Source organism: Pipistrellus hanaki (assembly GCF_964339955.1).
Source record: "Pipistrellus hanaki genome assembly, chromosome: 9".
In the NCBI taxonomy this organism is placed as follows: Eukaryota; Metazoa; Chordata; class Mammalia; order Chiroptera; family Vespertilionidae; genus Pipistrellus; species Pipistrellus hanaki.
In genome coordinates this window covers 39,486,900-39,510,252 of record NC_140511.1, presented here as the reverse complement: position 1 = coordinate 39,510,252, position 23,353 = coordinate 39,486,900, and the positions used below count along the sequence as shown (strand labels likewise).

General features: G+C 46.6%; 1 protein-coding gene across 1 annotated transcript; it reads right to left on the bottom strand.

Moving 5' to 3' along the window:
• Positions 1–2,381: 2,381 nt before the first annotated feature.
• On the bottom strand, positions 2,382–22,977 carry KCTD21 (potassium channel tetramerization domain containing 21). Its single transcript, XM_084895029.1, has 2 exons — positions 22,710–22,977; positions 2,382–5,829 (listed from the first exon to the last, which is right to left on the bottom strand). The coding sequence occupies exon 2, from the start codon at positions 5,797–5,799 to the stop codon at positions 5,017–5,019; it is 783 nt and encodes a 260-aa protein (XP_084751155.1). The 5' UTR covers positions 5,800–5,829; positions 22,710–22,977; the 3' UTR covers positions 2,382–5,016.
• Between the last annotated feature and the right edge of the window lie 376 nt (positions 22,978–23,353).

Here is a 23,353-nt window from a genome sequence, read left to right as displayed (position 1 = left end):
GTTCAGTGGGAGGCGCGGAGGTGGCTGGGGCTGGTTCACTCTGGCTCTCTGGAGCCCATTGTTTGCCTCTTCCCAGATGATCAGTGACAGCACACCGGTAGCTTGGAATCGACCATGGTGGGAGTGTTTAGAAATTGGCCTTTCCCTCACAGAATCGGTGGTTAAATATTTAGCAGCACCACATTGTTAATGAACAACTGCATTATGACACATGACCTTCTCAGGTACAGGTTGGCACAAAGGGGATTGGGAGTAACTCTGCTTGGTGAGAGCTAAGGAGGCAAGGCTCATGCAGTGTTGAAAGATGAGTGATACTTGCTATGAAGACAAAGTAGTAAAGGGCAGCTCGCCAGGGGTGTGGAATGGCCTGGCATATTCTATGGTTCCATGAAAGGAAACTGGATGTGAAGGAGGCTGGCAACCTATGAGGTGCCGAGTAAAAGGGTGCTTATTTAACAAATCCAATATTGGATTTATAAAGTGAACTAATTGGGGTTGAGGAGGATGTACCTATCTCACAACACATTAACCTTTGTCTTTAGCTGGCAGGATCCTTTACCCAACACCTCAGTAAAAGGAAACCTAGGCTTTGAGGAGAGACCTGGCATAAAAATAGGTTAGAACACTCCAGGGCTCCCAGCTAACTTGGAAATGTTGACAAAGGCTTTGCAATGCCCTGTATTTTGAGGTGGGAGGGCCAAAGACGTTGGCAGGAACTGGGACCAGGAGACAGGGCATTAAGGCTCAAGTGCACCTGGCTAGGCATAAACTTCCTGCCTAGAAGTTAAAACCAGACAGTAGCACTCAGAGCTTGTTTTGTTATCCTTTGTGTCTAGTGGGGTCCTGGGTGCTATGAGCTGCTCAGGGATCCTCTGGCTTCCATAGACCAACTTTCACCTCAGGGCTTCCTTGGTTCTTGTGGGCAGACTGGGATGAGCATGTCACCAGCTTTGCTTGGTGCCACACTGTCCTGAAGGTTCTGAAGGAGACTGAGGTCACCGGGCCATCTGGGCAGATAGAGCTGCCAGAGCTAGGATACCACGGGGCCTGGAAACAAGCCTGGGCCCCTCCCTTGGGTGGGCCTGTTATCAAGGTTGTTTTGCTCTGCAGATGGTCACGGGGCCTCATTTCCCGGCAGCTGCCCCCATCAGCCCTGAGCCCTTTGGGACACAGGCAGACACGGGAGGTCAGCATTTAGAGAACACAGGTAAGGAAAGAGATGGGCTGGTTCTCTGGACACAAGAGCCAAGAAATTGGCCTAAGGCAGACCTTGGCCAAGCCCACTCACAGTAGCCTGCTTTAGGAGTAATTTGTAAAAGCTGAAAGTTTGGGGTGAACAAAGGGGCAATTACTAAAACAAAGTGTGCTATGTTTTAGGCCATGTAGCCATTTACAAATCAGAGTGACCACATCCTGCCCCTCAGGGGTGTATTGGGCATTGATGTGTGGGCAGAGCCACCTCTGCATAGGGAGCTCTGACTCAAAGGTAGAACAGAGGGTCCAAAGGCTTGCCCTTCATAAAAGGGCAGGGCTTTAATTGACCTGAGGGTGTGAGGTTACAGGGAGCAGTGCCTGAGATGATGGTCAGTGCTGATCTTTGGTGGCAGCCCTCACAAAGTGGTCACAGGAAGGTGCCTTAGGGTTCCCTTGAGCACCCTTTCTGACTATCTTTGCGTGCCTGGGACCACACCCAGGGCAGGAACAGAGAGTTGACAAACTCAAGTGTGCCCAGAATTGCCCTTTACTTGGGACAAAGCTCTTGGCTGTGCAAAAGTGCAAATAAACTGAGTCTGATTGAGATCACTGATTACCACTGGGTCTTGCTCAGGGCAGTGAGGGGCTAACAAGCAGCAGCACATCCCTGCCTCCCAGTCTACACTCACTCTGCCTCACCAGTCCTCTGAGATGGCGCTGCCTGCACGGTTCAGTGTTCTTTCTCACAGTTTTGCTAAGCAGATGGCTACACTCACCTAAGTGAGGTGTGTGCATAGTGGCTGTGCTGTAGCTCTGCATGAAGGCTCGGCCTTCCTGTCACATGAGCTGCCAGCTCCGGGGCCTCTGCCCATGCTATTTCCAGTGTCCACGTGCCCTCTTTAGCTTATTCTGTCACAATCCAACCCATCCTCAAAGGCCCAGCTGCACAGTCCATTAAACCTTCTGAAAGTTAAGCTCTTTCCCCAAATAGCTGCAGCACATTGTGGGAACTTCTAGGCTTTTATTTGTGGTCATTTCCATCTTCAGGGCCCACACACCAAATATTCCCAGTGAGCTTATTAAAGTGGTGTCCCCTGGACAACAGTCCATCATTACCTCCTGAAAGAGCAAATATAGATTGAGTTTCTGTGTGCCCGGCATAGCTAGGAATTTTCAAATGCACCTCATTGAAGTGTAACCCTGGGAGGTGGGTTTATTATCCAATGAGGAACAAATCAGGGAATCCCAGTAACTTGTCCAAAGTTATACAGCTAGTGAAGAAGTCAGAATTCAAACTCAGGTTAGTCTGATCCCAAAGCCAGGGTTTCTTCCCTTATAAACAGATACAAATAACAACCATTTATCATTTACATGGTTTTCTTACATAATTTCATTTGATCCTCACAACAGCCCTGTGAGGTAGGTAGGGTTATGTATTACTAGTATGTGCATTTCACAGATGAAGAAACAGGTGGCTCAGTGAGGTGAGTGACCTGCATAAAGTCACACAGCATATGAGTGGCTTCATAGGTCCTGTACTTTCTCTAAAGTCAAGCTGCTTGAATTAAGAAGCACCGAAAAGATGGAGAAAAGAATTTTTATGGAGATGGAAAAAGGGCAGTGGTCATTTATGAGATTTCTTCCTTAAACTGTTTTGTTGTGGTCATAGCTTCCATTTGAGTACCATTGGCCTGGGGGCCTGGAGCAGCTGTCAGAAACTCTTGGGTCCCACTGTAGAAGGGAAAAGAATGTGGCCTTGCCATGGCCCTGTGTACAAGCTCCCTACTCCGGGAGCATATTATGGGAAGACCTTTCCTTGACCCACCTCTCATGGGCGCCTGTGCCACTAGTCTTTCCTGGCTTTGTCTGGGGACCCTTACCCAGTGGGGAAGATTCTGAGACTCCCAAAGCCATACTCACCCTAGAGATGAATCATGATGTACAGTTTTGAAGCCTGCACTGCTCATCACCCCCTGGAAGTAGTGGCTTGAGGTGTTTGCCCTGGATCTCACCCCAAGGAGGTCCATGGTCTGGCTATAACCAGACACAGTGCTACAGGGGAAGGCCACCTCCTTCAGAGCAGTGTCTCAGGGATGGGCACTTAGTTCAAGGGCAGTGTTATGGTTCAGGCCACCTTTGGGCTCCTTGCTGCACACTGCTTTCCAAAACCCTGCTCTCCTTCCTTTAGCAGTACTTCCTCAGGGGCGGCAAATCTTCATCCTCCAATAAAAGATGGTCAGAGGGTATCTGGAGTTGTGGCTATCGAGGAAGGTGGGTGAAATGGGGGTCACAAAAGAGGCAAAGCCATAACAAAATGTGGTAGATTTGCAGGGGATGGAAGAGGTCTAACCTTGTTCTGAAGACAGATCCCAAAGGGGAATCCTAATAATTTCATGAGTGTCTGGTCTCTCAAGGTGACTATTTTGAAAGAGAAAATACATATTTGGATGAGAAGAACCAGAAAGTAGAACCAATACCAGAAAATGGGAGTAGAAGGGTAGGCAGATTTTGGCTCAATATAAGAACATTCTAATAGCCAGTACTAGCCAACCACAGCGGGGCCTGTCTTAGGGATGATGAGCTTCCTGTCATTGGAGGTATGTAAGCAAAGATAGGTGATTGCTTGGAGGTACTGGGGAGAGGAACTGATCCTCAAATGTCCTGGGGTATGCTTGAGTGAGGGAGGACTAAGTGACTGTTGAATTATTTTCCAACCCTGAGATTCCATAATATATTTGTTTAAAATAACTTGTTCCAATGATACCTTAAATTCTTGGGGAAAGGATTATAAAAGTCAGGTAACAGGCCATAGTATGAAGTGCCTTTCATTGCACTGGCTCCAGATTTTCAAGCCTTCACAGGGACAAAAGCCCATTTCTGAAGCCAAAAATCTCCTAGTGCTTAGAGTTGATCCAGTCAAAAGGGATATCCCCGCCGAGATCGGTTTGGCTCAGTGGTAGAGCGTTGGTCTGTGGACTGAAGAGTCCCGGGTTCGGTTCCAGTCAAGGGCATGTACATTGGTTGCGGGCACATCCCCTGTGGGGGGTGTGCAGGAGGCGCCTGGTCGATGTTTCTCTGTCATCGACATTTCTGTCTCTCTGTCTCTTTCCCTTCCTCTCTGTAAAAAATCAATAAAATATATTAAGAAAAAAAAAAAAAAGGGATATCCCCATCTTCTGACCCTGCATGGATGCTCACTCCTTTAGGCCAGCGTCACCAACCTTTCGGACCTCACGGACCACTGGTTGGTGACCGTTACTCTAGGCAATGCCACAACTCAAATCTCTCCTCCAATGGGCTAATACAACTTTGAGAACATACTACTTTTCCAAGCTAGTTAAACATGGTCACTCTTGGGCAAATAAATCCAAGACCTGGCTGCATTGTCAAGATGGAGGAGCAGGGGTGGTGGGGATCTCTGGGAAGTTTATCCTGGGAACCTGAAGGGAGCATCTCACCTCATTCCCTTATTCAGATGGGTAAGTGAGGCACTGCTTAGTTGTATAGAGAGAGATGGAGTCCATCTCAGAAATGCTGCTTCTTTGTCTAGCCAGAAAGTCCTCCTGTGCTCTCCTTTAGGACACATCAGCAGACTCTTCACCTGTCATAACAGACTGCCCATCTCCAGCTCAAAATGGCAAGAAAACAGGTGGCTCTGTTGAGAGGACACATGGATTCCTACAAGTAGACTGTATCATCGGGGGGATTAAGTCCTGCTATGTGATTAATACAGATTAGTAGAGTGCCTTGGCTCACACCATTGGTGAGACGCTCTGACATGGATCTTCTTGGGAATCGCCCTCCAGTGTGGCCGGTGTCCTTTTACCTGTACCGTATTAAGCGAATAATCTTATTGCTCATAAGATCTAGAGCGTGCGGATGAGAGGAATCGATGCAGAAGCCGTCACTTAGAGCGATTTTCAACACCTCCTCCACAAAGACCTGGAAGCTATTGATCTGCTTGTTGGATGGCACCACCCAGAGCCTCTTGAGGTTCTGCTTGGTGTACTCCTCCTCTGGCAGGCCCTCCACATTGGCCACCCAGTCCAGAGTCAGGTGGTTGGGGTCCTGCAAGTGACTGGTGATGGAGGAGAGATTGCCATTAGAGCAGTAAAAGAGCTTGGAGCCGAGGAGCTTGAGGAAGAGGCAGGAAGTGCTGAAGATATTGGCATTGAAGACCTCCATGCTGGAGGAGGAGAGGCTGTAGATCTGGGGTGCCTCACGCACGGTGAAATGGACCGTCTGCACTCGTTGGTTCAGCGTGATGTTGAGCATAGCATTCTTCTCTGCCTTGGAGAGCTCCACCTCCTTCTCCTGCAGCGCCTCGATCAGGGGCTGCACCTGGTAGAAGTCAGCCTCCCTGCGGAGCAGGCCCATCTCCTGGAAGTCCTCGGGCAGGTCCAGGTGGGAGGTCCGCAGGAAGTTGAGGATGTAGCGGAACACTTTGCCATCACGGTCAATGAAGCAGTTGCCCTGGCTGTCCCTCTTGGTGGGCATCTTCCCACTGAACATGGCACCCAGCATGGAGTCGGGGAAGCTGGTCAAGGTTGCCAGTGAGGTTGTGTAGAGCTTTCCGCCGACATTCAGTGTGATGGGGTCGGACATGGCAGGAGACCAGGGTGCTGGGAAGTAGTCCTAGAGAGGGAGAAAAGTGAGAAATGATCATCAACCAACCATAGCTGGTGTCTTAGTTTGTTGGAGCTGGTTACAGCAGAATACCATGGACTGGATGACAGTTCTGGAGGCTGGAAGTCCAAGATCAAGATGTGGACAGATTTGGTGTCCTCCTGCTGTGTCCTCACGTTACAGAAGGGACAAGAGAGATCTTTTTTATATGGGTACTAATCTTGTTCTGTACTCTCATGACCTCATCGCCTCCCCAAGGTCTAACCTCCTTATGCCATCACATTGGAGGATAGGATTTCAACCTGAATTTTTGGGAATACAAACATTCAGCCCATAACGTCTGGGTAGTCACAGTTTTCAACTCCTTATTATAAATCAAGTCCTTGAGGTAGAAATGAATACTTAATGAACAAATGATTGGGTGATAATTGCCACACTGTCTAAAGCATATTTAAAAAAAAAAGTTAGTTACAAAAAAGAAGAAAAAGAAAAAATGAAGCCTGAGTCCTACCTTTCAGAGATGGTTTTCATTGTTCAGGAAAGTGCCCTCAGTAATTGTAAATGTTCAGTTAGGACAGAGAACCACTTGTCTAAGGAAAGAAAGGAAATGTCCCAGAAATGAATGCCGTGCTGCCTCTCTTACATTTGCTTATATATCTTTTGACACAAACAATACCACCATCCGTCTTGTGCAGATGAGGAAAGCTGCCTGGATTCATTCCTCAGGCTCAGACAGGTGAAGGGCCATGCCAGGATTTAAACCCAGGTCCCTTTATATGAGAGAGAAAATGGTGTAAAGGCTTACTAGTTGAAAGACTGGTATACTCTAATTCTAATACTTAACAAATGCTCTGAGACTTATACTCCTGGTACTCCTTCTGCTGTATTAATGTTGCCTTCTTGTTTAATTTTTTTTTTCTATCTCAAAAAATTTACAACAAATGGCTGTGATCAGTGCCATTGCCATGTATCTACCAGGTCCAAATGGTTCACTCAGCCCTCTGGACTCTAAATGACACCCTTTTCTGGACTCTCTTCCTCCTGTAACAAATGGCCTTGCCATGAAGATGCACTTGGCTCCTGGTGCCTGCCCTTTCCTGTCATGGCGGCACGCCAGCCTCCTCTGAAACTTCCTTGGAGGTCAGTGCAGATGTGGAGTCTGCCAGAGCATCCTTCCCAAAGGCTCTTTGCCTTTTTTAACAGAGCCTCCCTACCCTACTGATCTCACGGCCTCCAGCGTCTTCTTCAACCTGAAGTCTTACATTCTAAACCTTCTCTTTAAGGTTTTAGAAAGTGGGGGTAGGGAGTAGGGTGAGGGGGTGTACTGTCCTCTGCTTCCAACATACTTTCCCAAGAGCCAGTCTATGGGACAGATTCAGCAGTCTTTCCCTGATGTGAGCGGCATAGAGAGGAATTGACTCCAGTACTGACCTTGAGAAGAGCCCAGGCTGGTGGGGGAGACTGAGACAAGAGGCAGTGAGGGTGCAGTGCCAGGGAAGACGTACCAGGCACTATGGGAGCAGATTGTGAATGAGTCCTTGGCATTCCACTCTTACTATCCAGATGGGAAAACAGAAGTCCAAAGAGGGACTTCTCCAACATCATTCAGCAGGGGTGGTGGATAGGCCAGAGTACTTCTCATCACATGTCTGCCTTCTGAGGAGGCTGCACCGAGACCCCCTTATTCTAGGGGATACAGCCCATCACTCTGAGGATGGACAAGATGCTTGGCTGCCGGTGGTGGTGGGGGTACCCTCGTGATTGCATCCCTGTCTAGTGGGGCACTTGGATACAGCAGAAAGGCATTAACCATCTGGAGTGTCTGAAGAGGAACAAGCTGATGATGAAGTTATAAAATCGTCAGCAGCAGCCTGAAGTAGATGGGCCGTGAGACAGTGGAGAGTCCCAACAGAGATGGGTGGGGTGAGGAAGGGACAGCTGCTGTGTGGAGCCCTGCAGTGGGGAAGGTGCCAATTCTCTCCGAGGGCTCAGGCAGGAGCCCTGGAATAGGCTACCCCCTTCCTCGTTCCAGAACCGCTTTTTCTTTCTAGGTAGTAATTTGCATATTACTGAAAACTTTCTAGTTTTCAGTCTCTCTTTAAGGCTCTGTGAAGTGGCTCAGCTGAGAGGCTAGGCTGTCTTTTCTGACAGTTCTGTGGGTCACAGACTACATACCTCTGTGCATTAGTGCCGGGGGTGGAGGAGACAGATAACAGCCACAGACATACCTGGGGACCCTTGGGTGGGCACTCAAACTACTATTTTTCTTTCTTTTTTAAAAAAAAATATATTTTATTGATTTTGTACAGAGAGGAAGGGAGAGAGATAGAAACATCGATGTGAGAGAGTCATCGATCAGCTGCCTCTTGCACACCCCCCACTGGAGATATGCCCGCAACCAAGGTACATGCCCTTGACCAGAATCGAACCCGGGACCCTTCAGTCCCCAAGCCGACGCTCTATCCATTGAGCAAAACCGGTTTTGGCACCAAGCTACTATTTTTCTTGCAAAAGCGACAGCACTTGTCTTCCTGTCCCCTGCTCTCCCCAAGCCTCCGCAGCTGTGTGGCTCCTAGTGATGTGTCTAGCTGCACAGTCAGTAGGGGCAGAGACTGGTTGGAAGGGAGATCTCCTAGGGTGCTCTCTGTGGTATTCTCTTCATACCCATGAGTCATAGAACCCAGTCTTTCAAGCCCCTACTTTCTAGTGGCAGCGCCATGATGTCCACCATCATAAAGCTCAGGCCCCATTGTGAAAGGCACAGTGACACAAGGGGCAGGACTGGTACCTCTGGGGGGTGAGGAGCTTCATGAGTGTGGCAGAGCGTTTGTGGTCCGTGGGGATGAACTAACGTCACTGAGCGACAGCCCAGTGTTTACCCAGCTGCCTGCTGGACGTCTCCACTTGAAAATACTACAGGCACCAGAGGCCCAACAGAATCCCTCTTTCCCCAAATCTGCTGTGAACTTTCTCAGCTACCCAGCTGTCTGATCCTGGGAGGCAGTCCTGACTTCTCATCCCTAGAGCTTTTCTTGACTGTCTCCTTGAACCCATCCCTACAGCTACTTCTAGAGCTCAGGCCTTATCCCCTCTCCCCGTATATCCTCATTTGGCTCTTTCTGCCCACCTTCCATTTTAGTCTGCAGATTGACCTTCCTGAAACACTACTGCCAGCCCAAATGACTTAGTTTTTTTCACTCTCCCCTCTAACCCTGTCCCTCCCCCTACTCTATGCTCTGTCTGCTAGGCACCACAGCACACACCCTCACACCATCACCTGCCTTGCTTTTTGCTCTCCTTACAGCCCCTTTGTCCACGTTCTCTGCTGTCAACCTTTAAGGCCCTGCCTGTAAGTCACTGCCTCTCTGTAAGGCTGTCCCCAAATCTCCAGGAGGCTAGTAGCTCTGTCCTTGAGGCTTCAAGTTTCCTGAAACAGCCCTCTCCAGCAATGCCCATCATTCCATCATGTTATGCTCTGCTTTGCACATGGCCCTCCTTCCTGGCTTTTTCAAGATGCAGACCACTGGACACATCCATACGTGACAAACGGACCTTAACCCATACTTGCACCACACACAAACAATTCAAAATAGATAAGGAACCTAGGTATAAAGTCATCTTAAACTATAAAATTTCTAGGAGAAAATATTTGTGATTTTTGGATTAGGCAAAGATTTCTTGGATAAGGACCCAAAGGTACAAAGCATAAAAAAACTGGCAAATTGGACTTCATCCAAATGAAAACCTCTTCAAAAGACACTGTTAAGAAAGTGAAAATAAGACAGAGGGACAAAAATATTTGCAAAATACTTATCTGATAAAGGATTGTTAACCAGAATTTAAAAAGAACTCTCAAAACTCAATAAGAAAACAGACAACCCAATTTAAAAAATGGGTAAAAAAGGTGAACAAACATTTCAACAAAAAAGGCACATAGATGATAAATATATGAAAAATGGTCAACATCATTGGTCATTAGAGACATGAAGATTAAGTCATGAAGATTAAGATACTACTACATAACTATTAAAATGGCTAAAATAAAAAAATCTGACAGCCGAAACTGGTTTGGCTCAGTGGTAGAGCATCGGTCTGCAGACTGAAAGGTCCCGGGTTCAATTCCGGTCAAGGGCATGTATGTTGGCGGCTGGTCGATGTTTCTCTCTCATCGACGTTTCTGGCTATCACTCTCCCTTCCTCTCTGTAAAAAATCAATAAAATATATTTTTAAAAAATCTGACAATGCCTAATGCTGATGAATATACAGCAACAGAAGCCCTAAGACATTACTGGTGAGAATGCAAAATGGCACAGCTGCTGTGGGAAATAGTTTGGCACAGAGCTTTCACAATCCCACTCCCAGTTATTTATTCCAAAAAAATGAAAACATATGTCCATGTAAAAGCCTGTATATGAATGATTATAGCAACTTTATTCATATTTGTCCCACCTGGGAACAACTAAGATATAAACGGATAAACAAATTGTGAGACATCCATATAATGGAGTATGACTCAGCAATATAAAGGAACTAGCTACAACACTTACCACACATAGAAAAATCTCAAAAGCATTATGCCAAGTGAAAACAGCCAGCCTCAAAAGGTTACACGGTGTGTGATTCTATTTATATAATATCCTAGAAAAGGTAAAACTATAGAGACAGAAGTCAGATGTGTGATCTGTAGGGGCTGGGTTGGGGAGAAGAGTGGCTATGTAAAGGCAGTTACCAAATTCAAGCAAAGGAGATGGGATTCACATCCAAAGCTCTGTCTCCCCAAAAGTGAGCCTAATCATTGCTTATGTACACTATTGGGTTAGTTACATGTTGATTTCTTCCTTGCAGTTAGCTAAACTTATCCTGTTGGGTTAGGGTCAAGCTCCTCTGGTTACAACTGCATCTGCACACTACTGTGCTACATTTTGACATTGAGCAAGAATAGCATTGAGTTAGAACTGCCCAGACCTTCATACCCTTGTCCTATCTAACAACCTGAGGGAATATTTTGGAGTGATGGAAACAGTCTATTGTCTTGATGTGTGGCCAAATGACTGTATGAAGATTTTAAAAATTAATATAACTGTATACTTAAAAAAGGGTAAATTTTACTGAATATAAATTATACCTTAATAAACTTGAAAAAAATCATGATTGTGATTGTGTCATGAAATCCATACAGTGGATTATGACCAGTTGTGTGAGAGAGAGTATATATATATATATATATATATATATATATATATATAGTGAAACTTTTGTTTTAGTTGTGTGTGTGTGTTATGTCACAAACTGGATTGTGACATAAAGTACATCTGCATATTTTGGGTTGTGATAAAAATTGTTTACTGATGGTCCATGAGATCTAAAAGGTTGACAACCGCTGGTCTAGTTTATGATCTCGTTGAGAGCAATGCCATGTCTTATATTCCCTGCCTAGCACACAGTAGGTGCTGTGTAGCATTATGGTGGGGAGGAGGATGCAGCAGGGAGGTCCTAAGGGGAGAAATGAAAATTTACTGAGGATTTTACTACATTCAAGACCTTTACACTTACCTGCCATTTTAAATATATTTTTATTGATTTCAGAGAGAGAGAGAGAGAGGGATAGAAACATCAATGAGAATCATTGGGCAGCTGCCTTCTACACACCCCCTACTAGGGATCGAGCCCGCAACCTGGGCATGTGCATGACTTCCTGGATCATATGTTGACGCTCAGCCACTGAGCAACACCAGCCGGGCTTATAAGCCCTTTTAATTTTCACAGCAGTCCTACAATGTAAGCATCATTCTCCTTGTTGGCAGATAAGAAACCGAGACTCAGAAAGACTGGTGACTTGCCCAGGAACACAATTCTCTTCCCCCTGTACAAGCCACTAAAAGTGGAAATAGCAACAAAAAGTTATCATAGCTTTAACCAGTTTGAGAGTCCCTGAAGCAGCCTTTTAAAATTTTGCTCTGCAGCACTGGCTGGTATGGCTCAGTTAGTTGGTGGGAGTTTTGTCCCATATACCGAAGGGTCATGGGTTCAATTTCCAGTCCGGGTACATGCCTAGGTTGCAGGTTCAATCTCTGACCCTGGTAGGGGTGAGAGTGGGAGGCAACAGATCAGTGTTTCCTCTCTCACATATCTCCCCCCCCCCCTCTCTCTCTCTCGCTCTCGCTCTCTCCCCCTCTCTAAAAATCATCAAAAATCTCCTTGGGTAAGGATTAAAAATAAATAAACAAAAATAAATGCTGCTCTGCAATTTGCTTGGCAAGACAATAGTCACTTGCTGAATACACACCTCCTGCTTTTACAATGTGAGGGGCCTCATATAACACTTGGTAACACTTTACTTTTATTTATTATTATTTTTTAAAAATATATTTTATTGATTTTTCACAGAGAGGAAGGGAGAGGGATAGATAGCTAGAAACATCAATGAGAGAGAATCATCGACCAGCTGCCTCCCTCACACTCCCTACTGGGGATGTGCCCACAACCAATGTACATGCCCTTGACCAGAATCGAACCTGGGACCTTTCAGTCCGCAGACCGACGCTCTATCCACCGAGCCAAACCGGTTTCGGCGGTAACACTTTATTTTTAATAAAAATTATATATAAATGTACAGAGAATGATACTACTGCGCTTAATGCTTTACGTACTTTCCCTCACTTGGTGTCTTCACAAGCATCCTGTGAGACAGATACTATCACTTCTGTTTTACAGATGAGGAAACTGAGACTCAGAAAGGTTCAGTCAATGGAGGAACTGGCATCTAAATCCAGGTCAGTGTGAGTCCAACACCTCTGGTCCGTTCTCCATCCTACCATGGGGTCCCAGTGTGAGTGAGAGTGCATCTTCCCTTATTCTGTCCAGGCCAGACTGGGGAGGGTCCTTTGACAGCTAGTCCACTGCCAACCTGGGGCTCAGCCCACTTGCATCTTGAGGACATGGGGATGGGATCCCAGGATGGCTCAGAGCCCCTCCATAGCTGACATAGGGCAAGTCCACTGAGAGTCTAAACCCTTCTATTGCAAAGGCATCTCATGATGTGTAATGACAAAGGAGCAAAACACAAAAAGCCAGATTAGAAAAGATATCTGGAAATGCAAACTGAACCAGGTAAAGAAAGCCCACCACTGTGTCTGAATGAATAGTTTTCTTAAGCAGGAGACTTTCCAAATCTGCCTCTCAACTTGAAAAGAACTAAGACAAAGATCAGCCCACCCCTTCTCTGAGAAGACCATTGGTATTAAATCAGGAAACCATACCATGCTGATCATCAGACCATCTGACCTGGCAGGAAAGGCCAGGGGACCTGAGAACTTGGAGTTGAGGCTGGAATTTTCGCCTTCTTGAAAGGTTCTGTGGCCCAAATGGGAGAGGGTTTAAGGCCCAGCCTGGTACCACGTGAGGGTAATTCCAGTCTAGGCCTAAAAATCACCTGGTTGCAACCTCTAATTGTGACACAGAAAGAGGGGATGTCCGATGAGAAAGGGCAGCCAAGACATTGCTCTAGAGAAGCCTATCATCAAAGAGAATCAGCATTTCCTGAGCACCTGGGTCCCAGGCTATGTGAGGCATTTCTCTTATTTCATTAAAACTATGTCCCAGGCCCGGGCCCGGGGGCTCAGTAATTAGAGCGTTGACCTGCCAACAGAAGGGTCTTGGGATTCTGGTCAAGGGCACATAACTCGGTTGCAGGCTCCTTCTTCTGGTTGGGGTGCATGTGGGAACCAGTCAATGTGTCTCTCTCATATCGATGTTTCTGCCTGTCTTTCCCCCTTCTTTCCACTCTAAAAATCAACGAGAAAAAAAAATATATCCTCAGGTGAGGATTAACAACAACAAAAAAATTATTAAAACATTAATATCCATGGTCCCCACAGGCCTCATGAGGGACACAGCTTATGCTTGGGGGTACTTATCATATACCACACCTGTATTAGATGCATTGTACGTATGAACTCAAAACCCCAAAGGAGGAGAGTTTTACCTCTGTTTTACAAATGGGAGCCTGAAGCTCAGAGAAGTAACTTGCCCAGAGGGATAGAGCCTTGATTCAAGCCTCTGCAAAGTCTGTGCTCTGAATGACAATACACTCCTCTTTGGGCATTGAGCAGCCAAGGCCCTTGAGGACTGCCACTTGTCCCCTTCCTACCTCTTACCTGGTGGTCTCACCTTGATTCTGACCTACATAAAGACCAGGGCAAAGATAACATTAAAATACCACGCCGATGCTGTGAGGCAGATACTATTGTCATCCAATTTTTTCAGATTATAAAACTGAAGCAGAGTAGTGAAGACAACTGCTTAAGATCACACAGCTAGAGGCAGCAGAGCTAGAATTCTAAGTCTTTAAGCTTGTGCTCCCTCAAGTAATACAGGCTATGACATTTTATTAACAAGCCTACTTGAACAGAAATCTGTAATTCTTCTGAGAATTGTACTTCTAAAATTACTTATAGCTGCTATGTTATCCTAATCCAAATACCATTAGTATTTTTTTTTAAATGTATTTTATTGATTTTTTACAGAGAGGAAGGGAGAGAGATAGAGAGTTAGAAACATCAATGAGAGAGAGTCATCGATCAGCTGCCTTTTGCACACCCCCACTGGGGATAGGCCCACAACCAAGGTACATGCCCTTGACCAGAATCGAATCCGGGACCCTTCAGTCCCCAAGCCGACGCTCTATCCATTGAGCCAAACCGGTTTCAGCACATTAGTATTTAAAAAAAAAAAAAAAGGTTTAAAAAGGATTAAAATTTCAGTTTGGAAAAGTTGGTGAGTGATAACCCGAAAGAATATTTGAAAAAGAGTAGTTGTCTATACTAATAAAAGGGTAAAATGCTAATTAGACCAGACATCTTCTGGACATCTTCTGGAGGTCCTTCTGGACAAAATGACAGTGGCAGGGGCTGAGGCAGAGGTGGATAGGGGCAATCAGGCCAGCAGGGGGGAGCACTTAGGGGGCGATTAGGCCAGCAGGGGAGCAGTTAGGGGGTGATCAGGTTGGCAGGCAGAGGTGGTTAGGGGTGATCAGGCAGGCAGGCGACCAGTTAGGAGTCAGCAGTCCCTGCAGGATCGGGCCTAAACCGGCAGTCGGACATCCCCCGAGGGGTCCTGGATTGAAGAAGGTGAAGGCTAGGCTGAGGGACCCCAGTGAATTTCATGCACTGGGCCTCTAGTGTTAGTATAATATATTAAATTGGATTACAAACCAATGTAAAAGAGAAGGAATTTTGTAGTACGTGTTGACAAGATTGGTTAGCAATTAAAAAAAAAAAAAATCCTTACAACAACTCTGGGACCCTGGCAGGACAGGTCACATTATCTTTATTTCACAAACTCAGAGAGGATGAATTCCTGGCTCAGTGTTATGTGCATTCTTGACCTCTGAGTCATGGAAGGATCTGGGTTTGGACATTGCTCAGAGAACCAGTCCTTTGGAAGCAGCCTGGGGTGTCTTCTCTAATTTGGGTTTTGATCTATGGACTGAACCCAGCCACAGAGTTACTAGCCAATGTCTTATGCACTCATGGAGTCCTGAAAATGGCGTGAACTCTTTTTTGTGCAATTTCCTACAATACTGCTCACTGAGCTTCCATAATGAAATTATTTCCCATGCAATCTACTTAAAAAATTTTTTTTAAATTTATTTCAGAGAGGAAGGAAGAGGGAGAGAGAGGAACATCAGTGATGAGGGAACTAGTGCACACAGTAGGCAGCTTCAGACCACTTTAAAACACCACTACCCAACCACCTATACAAGCAACACACTCAAGGAGCAGTCTCAGTGAGCACAAGAGCTCCACTGAAGTAAGGCCTAATGGATTCTACCTGGTAGTTACAGCCAGTCCTTGCAGCTGATTGGCCTGGGGGTAAATCCTTTGACATGCCAACAGAAATCAAGGCTCAACTACAAGAGAAGGGTGTACACAGATCTCATGGGGAGAAGGGGCGCACCTCGAGTTCCCAGTTGGGTGATTGGGGAGGATGTGCCAATGGAACCTACAGAACACCTGCTACATCAGGCCATTGTATCAAGCCTGGGCGATGTAGCAGCTGTACCTAATACCTAGAAACAAACACGTGGGCTGCTAAAATGAGGAGACAAAGAAACATGTCCTAAATGAAAGAATGGAACAAAATTCCAAAAAAAGAGAACTAAATGAAATGGAGTCAAGCAGCCTACTAGTTGCAGAGTTCAAAACACAGGTTATAAGGATGCTTAATGAACTAAGGAGAAGAGTAGATGAGCTTAGTGAGAATGTCAACAAAGAGAAAGGAAACATAAAAATGGAACTATCTATATATATAAAAGCCTAAGCAACCAAACGACTGGTCTATGATGTGCACTGACTACTAAGGGGAAGATGCTCAACGCAGGAGCTACCCCCTGGTGGTCAGTGCACTCCCAAAGCAGGAGTGTGCTCAGCTGACTGACCTGTTTTGGCGGCCACTCACTCACTCCCTCAGTAGTTCTGCAGGTTTAATCTCTGGAGAATGGGCCAGGCACCAATGGATGGTGCGACTGGCATGATCCTGACAGTGCCACCGACCTCCTGGAAGGCAGCCTCGGGCACCAAAGCCACTTCCTCTTCCTAGATGCTCCACTAGGAAGAAACAACATAAAAGCGGCTGCCAGGTGGCTCTTGACAACTGGCACAAGTGTGAGCGGGATGGATCTGGATCCTGGGCCAACAAGGGTGTCCCATCGCCTACCTGTAAGGCCAATTGTGTCTTGACTCCAACCTAAACCCCCCTCATGCGGGCGCCAGATGCAGGGCTCATAGCTGGCAAGCACTGCTGTGGCGGTGTGAGCCCGTGGCAGGCACAGTGGGGCCAGGATGAGTGGGAGCAGCAGGCAGGAGCAGTAGGCCACCCTGAGGGACCCCACCCGTGCATGAATTTGTGGACTGGGCCTCTAGTAAAACATAAAAAAAGAACCAGTTAGAAATTAAGAATACATTAACTGGAATGAAGAATAAATACAGGGATTCAACAGTGGAGTAGATGAAGCAGAGGATCAAATAAAAAATTGGAAAGATTAGGAAGCAGAAAATGCCCAATCAGAACAGCAAAAAGAGAAAAGAATCCACCCAGGTAGTGTTGCTCAGTGGTTGAGTGTTGACCTATGAACCAGAAGGTTACAATTTGATTCCTGGTCAGGAATGCCCAGGTTGCAGGTTTGATCCCCAGTAGCAGTTAAGCAGGAGATAGCCTATCAATGATTTTCTTTCATTTTGATGTTTCTATCTCTCTGTCCCTCTACCTTTATCTCTGAAATCAATCAAAATATATTTCAAAAAAAGAAAAAAAAAATATTGAGCATAGCTTGGCAGGCATGGCTTAGTGGTTGAGCGTGGACCTATGAACCAGGAGGTCAGGGTTCAATTCCAGGTCAGGGAACATGCCTGGGTTTTGCTCTTGATCCCTAATGGGTGCGTGCAGGGGGCAACCAATCAATGATTGTCTCTCATCCTTGATGTTTCTATCTCTCCCTCTTCCTTCCTCTCTGAAATCAATAAAATATTTTTTAAAAATGAGGATAGTGTAAGGAGTCTCTGGGACAACTTCAAGAGTACCAACATTCGTGGGGGTGCCAAAAGAAGAAGAGAGCACAAAGAATTGAAATTCTTTGTGAAAAAAAATAACAGAAAACTTCCCTAACTCGGTGAAGGAAATAGACATACAAGTCTAAGAATTGTAGAGAATCACAAACAAGATGAACCTAAAGCGGCACACACTAAGAGACATCATAATTAAAATGCAAAATGGTGCTTTGGCCAGTGCTATGAAGTGGTTAGAGCATTGGCATGCACATTGGAGGGTCGCAGATTCGATTCCAGGGCAAGGGCATGTGCTTGGGTTGTGGGTTCACTCCTTGCCCCTGGTCAAGGTGCATGTGGGAGGCAGCTAGTTAATGTGTTTCTCTCACATTAATGTTTCCCTCTCTCTCTCTCCCCCTCCCTCCTTCCTTCCCTCCTACTCTCTCTAAAAAGCAATTGGAAAAATATTCTCAAGTGAGGATAAAAGGAAATAAAAAAGAGAAAGAAAAGTGTAAAATGGTTAAAGACAAAGAGTGAAACTTAAAAGCAGCAAGAGAAAAGCAATTAGTTAGCAACAAGGGAGCACCCATAGATCTGTTAGCAGATTTTTAAACAGAAACTTTGAAGGCCAGAAGGGATTGGTAAGAAATAAAGTTATGTAGAGCAAGGACCTACAACCAAGATTACTCTACCCAGCAAAGCTATCATTTAGAAATGAAGGACAGATGAAAAGCTTCCCTGACAAGAAAAAGCTAAAGGAGTTCATTACTACCATGCCAGTATTACATGAAGCTAGAGGCCCGATGCATGAAATTTTAAAAAGAGCACAGATCTTAAAAGTTCTGATCAAAAGAAAAAAAAATGTAACTATATGTGTTGATGGATGTTAATGAAATGTATTGTGGTAATAATTTCTCAAAATACACATATATCATCATTATGTTGTACACTTAAAATGAATACAGTGTTATGTCAATTATATCTCAAGGTGAAAATTTACACTTATATGGAGAGATCAGGTTGTCATTATGTTAACCTATAATCAAGGTTAGCATTCATGGATAGTAGGACCTTGATATCATCTACTGCCTGATGTGATACAATAAGAGTATTGTATACAATATTACCAGAAAAATACAATCATTGATAAAATAATCAAACAAATATAATTAGGTGGAAAAGTTCTATCTAGATCAAATGGTTTAACTAAATGCAATGGGTAAATCTTTTTTTTTTTTTTTTTTTTAATATATTTTATTGATTTTTAACAGAGAGGAAGGGAGAGAGACAGAGAGCCAGAAAAGTTGATGAGAGAGAAACATCGGCCAGCTGCCTCTTACACACCCCCTACCAGGGATGCGCCCGCAACCAATGTAAATGCCCTTGACCGGAATCGAACCTGGGACCCCCCAGTCCACAGACCGACGCTCCACCACTGAGCCAAACTGGCTTCGGCACAATGGGTAAATCTTGACTATATCATATTTTTATAATGCTACCTAAGATTTTTTGGCAGTTAGAGAAATCTGAATCAGCTGTTTATTATATAATATTGATTTCTTGCTAATTTTCTTAGGTATGATCATGGCATTGTTGCTATTGTAGAATATTGTAATTAGGAGATACATGCTGAATAATTTAGTGTCAAGTGTCAAGATGTCTGTAACTTATAAATAGTTTAGCAAAGAAGAGTGTGTGTATGTGTGTGTGTGTAAAAGCAAAATCAGCAGAGTTAGTTGGTACATCTAGATGAAAAGCTATTTAAACTTTACTGTAGGCTTAAGAATTATAAAAATACATTTATTTTGAAAGAAGGGGGAGAAAAGAACACTTGCTCACAGGACTATAGATGTAAAGTTTAAGTCAGAGTGCTGAACCTCAATGAATAGATTTGTTATTTCTATTACTAAGAAGTACTGAAAATCTCCATGTGTGGCTGTGCTTTGGAGAATGAGGAAGCCAACCAGGGCTAAGGTAAAACAGCACACAATAGCCGAAACCCAGTTGGCTCAGTGGATAGAGTGTCGGCCTGTGGACTGAAAGGTGCCAGGTTCGATTCCGGTCAAGGGCATGTACAATGGTTGCGGACACATCCCAGGTAGGGGGTGTGCAGGAGGCATCTCTCTCATCGATGTTTCTAGGTCTCTGTCCCTCTCCCTTCCTCTCTGTAAAAAATCAATAAAATATATTTAAAACAAAACAAACAAACAAACAAAACAAACAGCACACAATAAGAACAGGTCACCCTACAGCGACCAACAAACTTCCCATAGAAACCACGGCACTAGGCCTGCCTGCCTCTGCTGGGATCATGCTGTTCGGGCCTCGTTTCCCCTGCCTCCTGAACCCAGACTCTGCTACGACAGAAGGAAAGAAACTCCTATCATGGCTCACGGCCAGTGATCACAAACGGGGGCCACTCCTGGGCCTCCTGAATGTTGTGGATAGGCAGAAAGAACTGGAGGGGCTTTGGGTGAGAGCGGGGGAAGAAAGTGCATGGACTTGGACATCACCTGGGCCTGCCCTGGAATCAGGCTCTGCCACTTAACTAGTTGTGTGGGCCTAGGCCAGGGGTCGGCAAACCTTGGCTCTCGAACTGCGGTTTGCTGCTCTGTTGACTAATGAGTTTGCCGACCCCTGGCCTAGGCCAATTCCTGGGTAGATAATGTCACCATTGTCATAAAAATAGCAGCAGTAATAATGATGGCTGACATTTATTGAGCAGTTACTACTGTGCTAAGTAAGCACTTTATGTATGTTGATCTCAGATGAAGATGATACAGGTGCCTCTCATTTTATTGCGCTTCACAGATGTTTGTGTGTTTTACAAATGGAAGGCAAGGCCCTCCAGGTGCAAAAAGATTATATATAGTTGCTTAATTGCAATACTCGCTTTATTGCGGTGATCTGGAACTGAACCTGCAACATCTCCAAGATATGCCTGCATTATTATTATCCCTGCTTTCATGCCAGGCCCTCGGCTACCTCTGCAATTTGGTAGCTGCTGGCTGTGAAGGCAAATCCCATTCATCTGCCAGGCTCCTCAGGAGGAAGTCATTCCTTCCTCCTCTGCATTCCCTTGCCAACGCCCACTTAGATGGGAGCCTGCTACCCTGCAGGACCCCCTCTCTCTGTACCCCCAGAAGCTGGATCCCTCTCTCTGTACAGGGAGGGGAAAAACTTTCTTCCGGTTTAGTCAGATCCATTTTCCTCACCCCAGACTGACTGTCATCTACCAATAGCGAGGTTTATCACCCTCTCTGGAATTTTAAAAACTTTTTATTTTGGAAACGCGCTCTTAAATTTTCAATTTGGAATCTAAAGCCCAGGTGACCACTAGAAGTAAATGCAAGAACTCCCGCTGCGTAGGAGATGGAGAGAACACGGTTGGGTAAATTTCATGGATGAAAATGCTCAGTGAGTCATGTGTCTCCCAGATGAGACTCCCCACCTTACACAGCCCGCCAGGATACAGCCTGGCTCACAGTCCTGGGGGCTGCCACTCACTTTCTCCCTGGCCTCCTACACCCAACAGCTGTCGTTTTAGTTCTCTTTTGCCCAGCTCCTATCTCCAGGAAGCCCCTAGGCTGCTCCATTATCCCCACACTCCACACTGTAGGAAGAGAAGGTATTACCTAAACTCAGGTGACACACATGGACCCAAGGGAGTGAGCTGCCCAGTAGCCCAAGGGGAAAGGTGGGCTACAGGAGGAAGACCACCTGTCCTGGCAACCTGACTTACTCATTTGCACAGCAAAGTATTCTCTCACCTGTTACAAGCTCCCAACAACCACCACCATCCCCCATCCTGTCCCAGAATGTTCCTTCACCCTCTCAGCACACGCTCAGGCTTCATTTTGTGATTTTCTTCAGGCACAAGCATTCCATTTCAACCACTCTCTTCTTTGTGATAGGTTTTCCTGCTCTTAACAATTAGAATTTATAAACAAGGGATTTTAAGCCCGTATCCTCATTTCATCCTCACAATAGCATAGGAGGAGAATTGGCTTACAGGTTGGCATTCAGAAGGATTGAGGAAGCTGGTTCTGTCACACAACCTGCAAAAGGCAGGTCGTGAAACTTTTTTTTCTCTCTTTTCTTCCTCTTCCCTACCACCCGCTCCAGACTAAACCTCTGACGCCCTAGTAGGGGTGTCGAACTCAATCAGAGAAGGGGCCAAAATCTAAAATCCAGCCTAAATCGCGGGCCGAATGGTTTACTGAACAGTCATAAACTGACAATGTCATAAACTGACAGCGGAGTGCAGTGATGACAGCGCGGTGCGGGCCACATTGCAAGGCCTGGCGGGCTGGATTTGGCCCGCGGGCCTTGTGTTTGACACATGTGCCCTAGAGCAGTGCTTCCCAAAGTGTGGTACGCGTACCCCCGGGGGTATGGGAAGAGTTTGGTGGGGGTACGCGTTGCACCGGAGTTTGGTGGGGATATGCACTGCACCGTGCTTAGCTGCGCCTAATTCTACGTTCTCATGAGTACGAGGGGTACTCAGCGTTACGAAAATTATAGGAGTACACATATGTCAAGTTTGGGAAACACTGCCCTAGAGGGTAGGAAAAAAAAGCAGGGTCTTTGGATAAGGTGGTTTTGGGCAAGTCACTTCATTTCTCTGAGTCTCATGTTCCTCCTGTAAATGAATACGGTGACGCCCTTTACAGGGTGTGAGAGTTGAATAACCATGTATGTGACGCACCGAGTTCAAGGGTTGGGCTCTTTATTTCTAGTGACAAGGAAAGGAAGGTGTTCTGCATCCGGGCTCTTTATTTCTAGTGACAAGGAAAGGAAGGTGTTCTGCATCCACAGGTATTTGCTCACTTGGGCACTCACCCCCTTGCCCAAACCTTAGCCGACACTGGGCTTTCCAAGGCTGGGAGGCGTCCTTTTCATCTTTGTCTCCGCCCCTCCTTCCCTAGTGCTTTTCGGCCCATTTCACCCAGTCTAGCACAGGTTTGCTTCATAGACATTCTCAGCACGCACTCTCCAAGCCCTGGATTCCCCCCTTTCGACTTCACGCGTTTTCACGTCTCACCTAGAGACTCCGCCCCTCTTCGCTCCATCCACCAAAGACTCCTCCCAACAGTCTCGAGCCTCAATTACCCCGGCTTTTCCTGCAATCGCCATCCACTCAGGCTCCTTCCATCTGCTCCGCCCCCTCGCCTCGATAAGCGCCCCCTCCCCAGCAGCCATAGGAGTTACCATCCCCATCGCGGGAGAATGGCGAGGCTATGGTAGGCTGGATGATTTCTGATGGTAGGACAGGTGCTCTGCTGGACCCGCGCCCCCTCACCGGCTCTCCCTGAGCCCCGCGCCCCCAGTCGCGCCGCACCCACCTCCTGCCCTCGCTCTGCAGCCTCCCCTCCGCGGGCGGCCGGCGCAGCTTTGCGAGAGGGGCGGAGGCCGGCAGCCCCATACAGGGGCGTGGCAGCCGGGGACCGCGCGCGGCAATCCCGGACTTGTAGTTCTCTCTGGGCTCTTTGTGGTTGGGTGTGCCCAGCGCAAACTACATCTCCCAGGAGGCATTGCAGCGAGCTGTCCAGCTCCCCACCCTGCCCCTGCTTGCGCTCAGGCCGGCTGGCCTTAAAGGGGACGCGGCCTGAGTGGCGGTTCGCGGGGTGACCCCCCCTTCGGGCTCCGCCCTGTCACCCGCCCCTCGCCCCTCCCCCCGCATCGTCTCGCAGCCCCGCAGCCCGGCTGCTGCGCCTCTGAGTCAGGCTTCCTGGATAGAGGCTTGTGCAGAGGGGTGGGGAGGTGGAAGCAGCATCCCGTTATCTGGGACCTGGCGGAGGGCGTCGTCACTTCGGGGGAAGCAGAGGACCCGCCCTGACCTAGCCTGGCTCAGCCGAGTGCTGCCCGCCTGAGCGCCCCCAGGAGCCTGACCTGAGGCAGGTCCACTGGGGTCACAGAGGTAAGGGGGCTGGGGCCAGGTGAGCGGGGTGGGGGGAGGGAGTGTCAGCACCCTGACAGAGTGAGTAGG

Coding starts and splice junctions, on each gene's coding strand:
- KCTD21 (XM_084895029.1), bottom strand. CDS start 5,799: ATGTCCGACCCCATCACACTGAATGTCGGCGGAAAGCTCTACACAACC.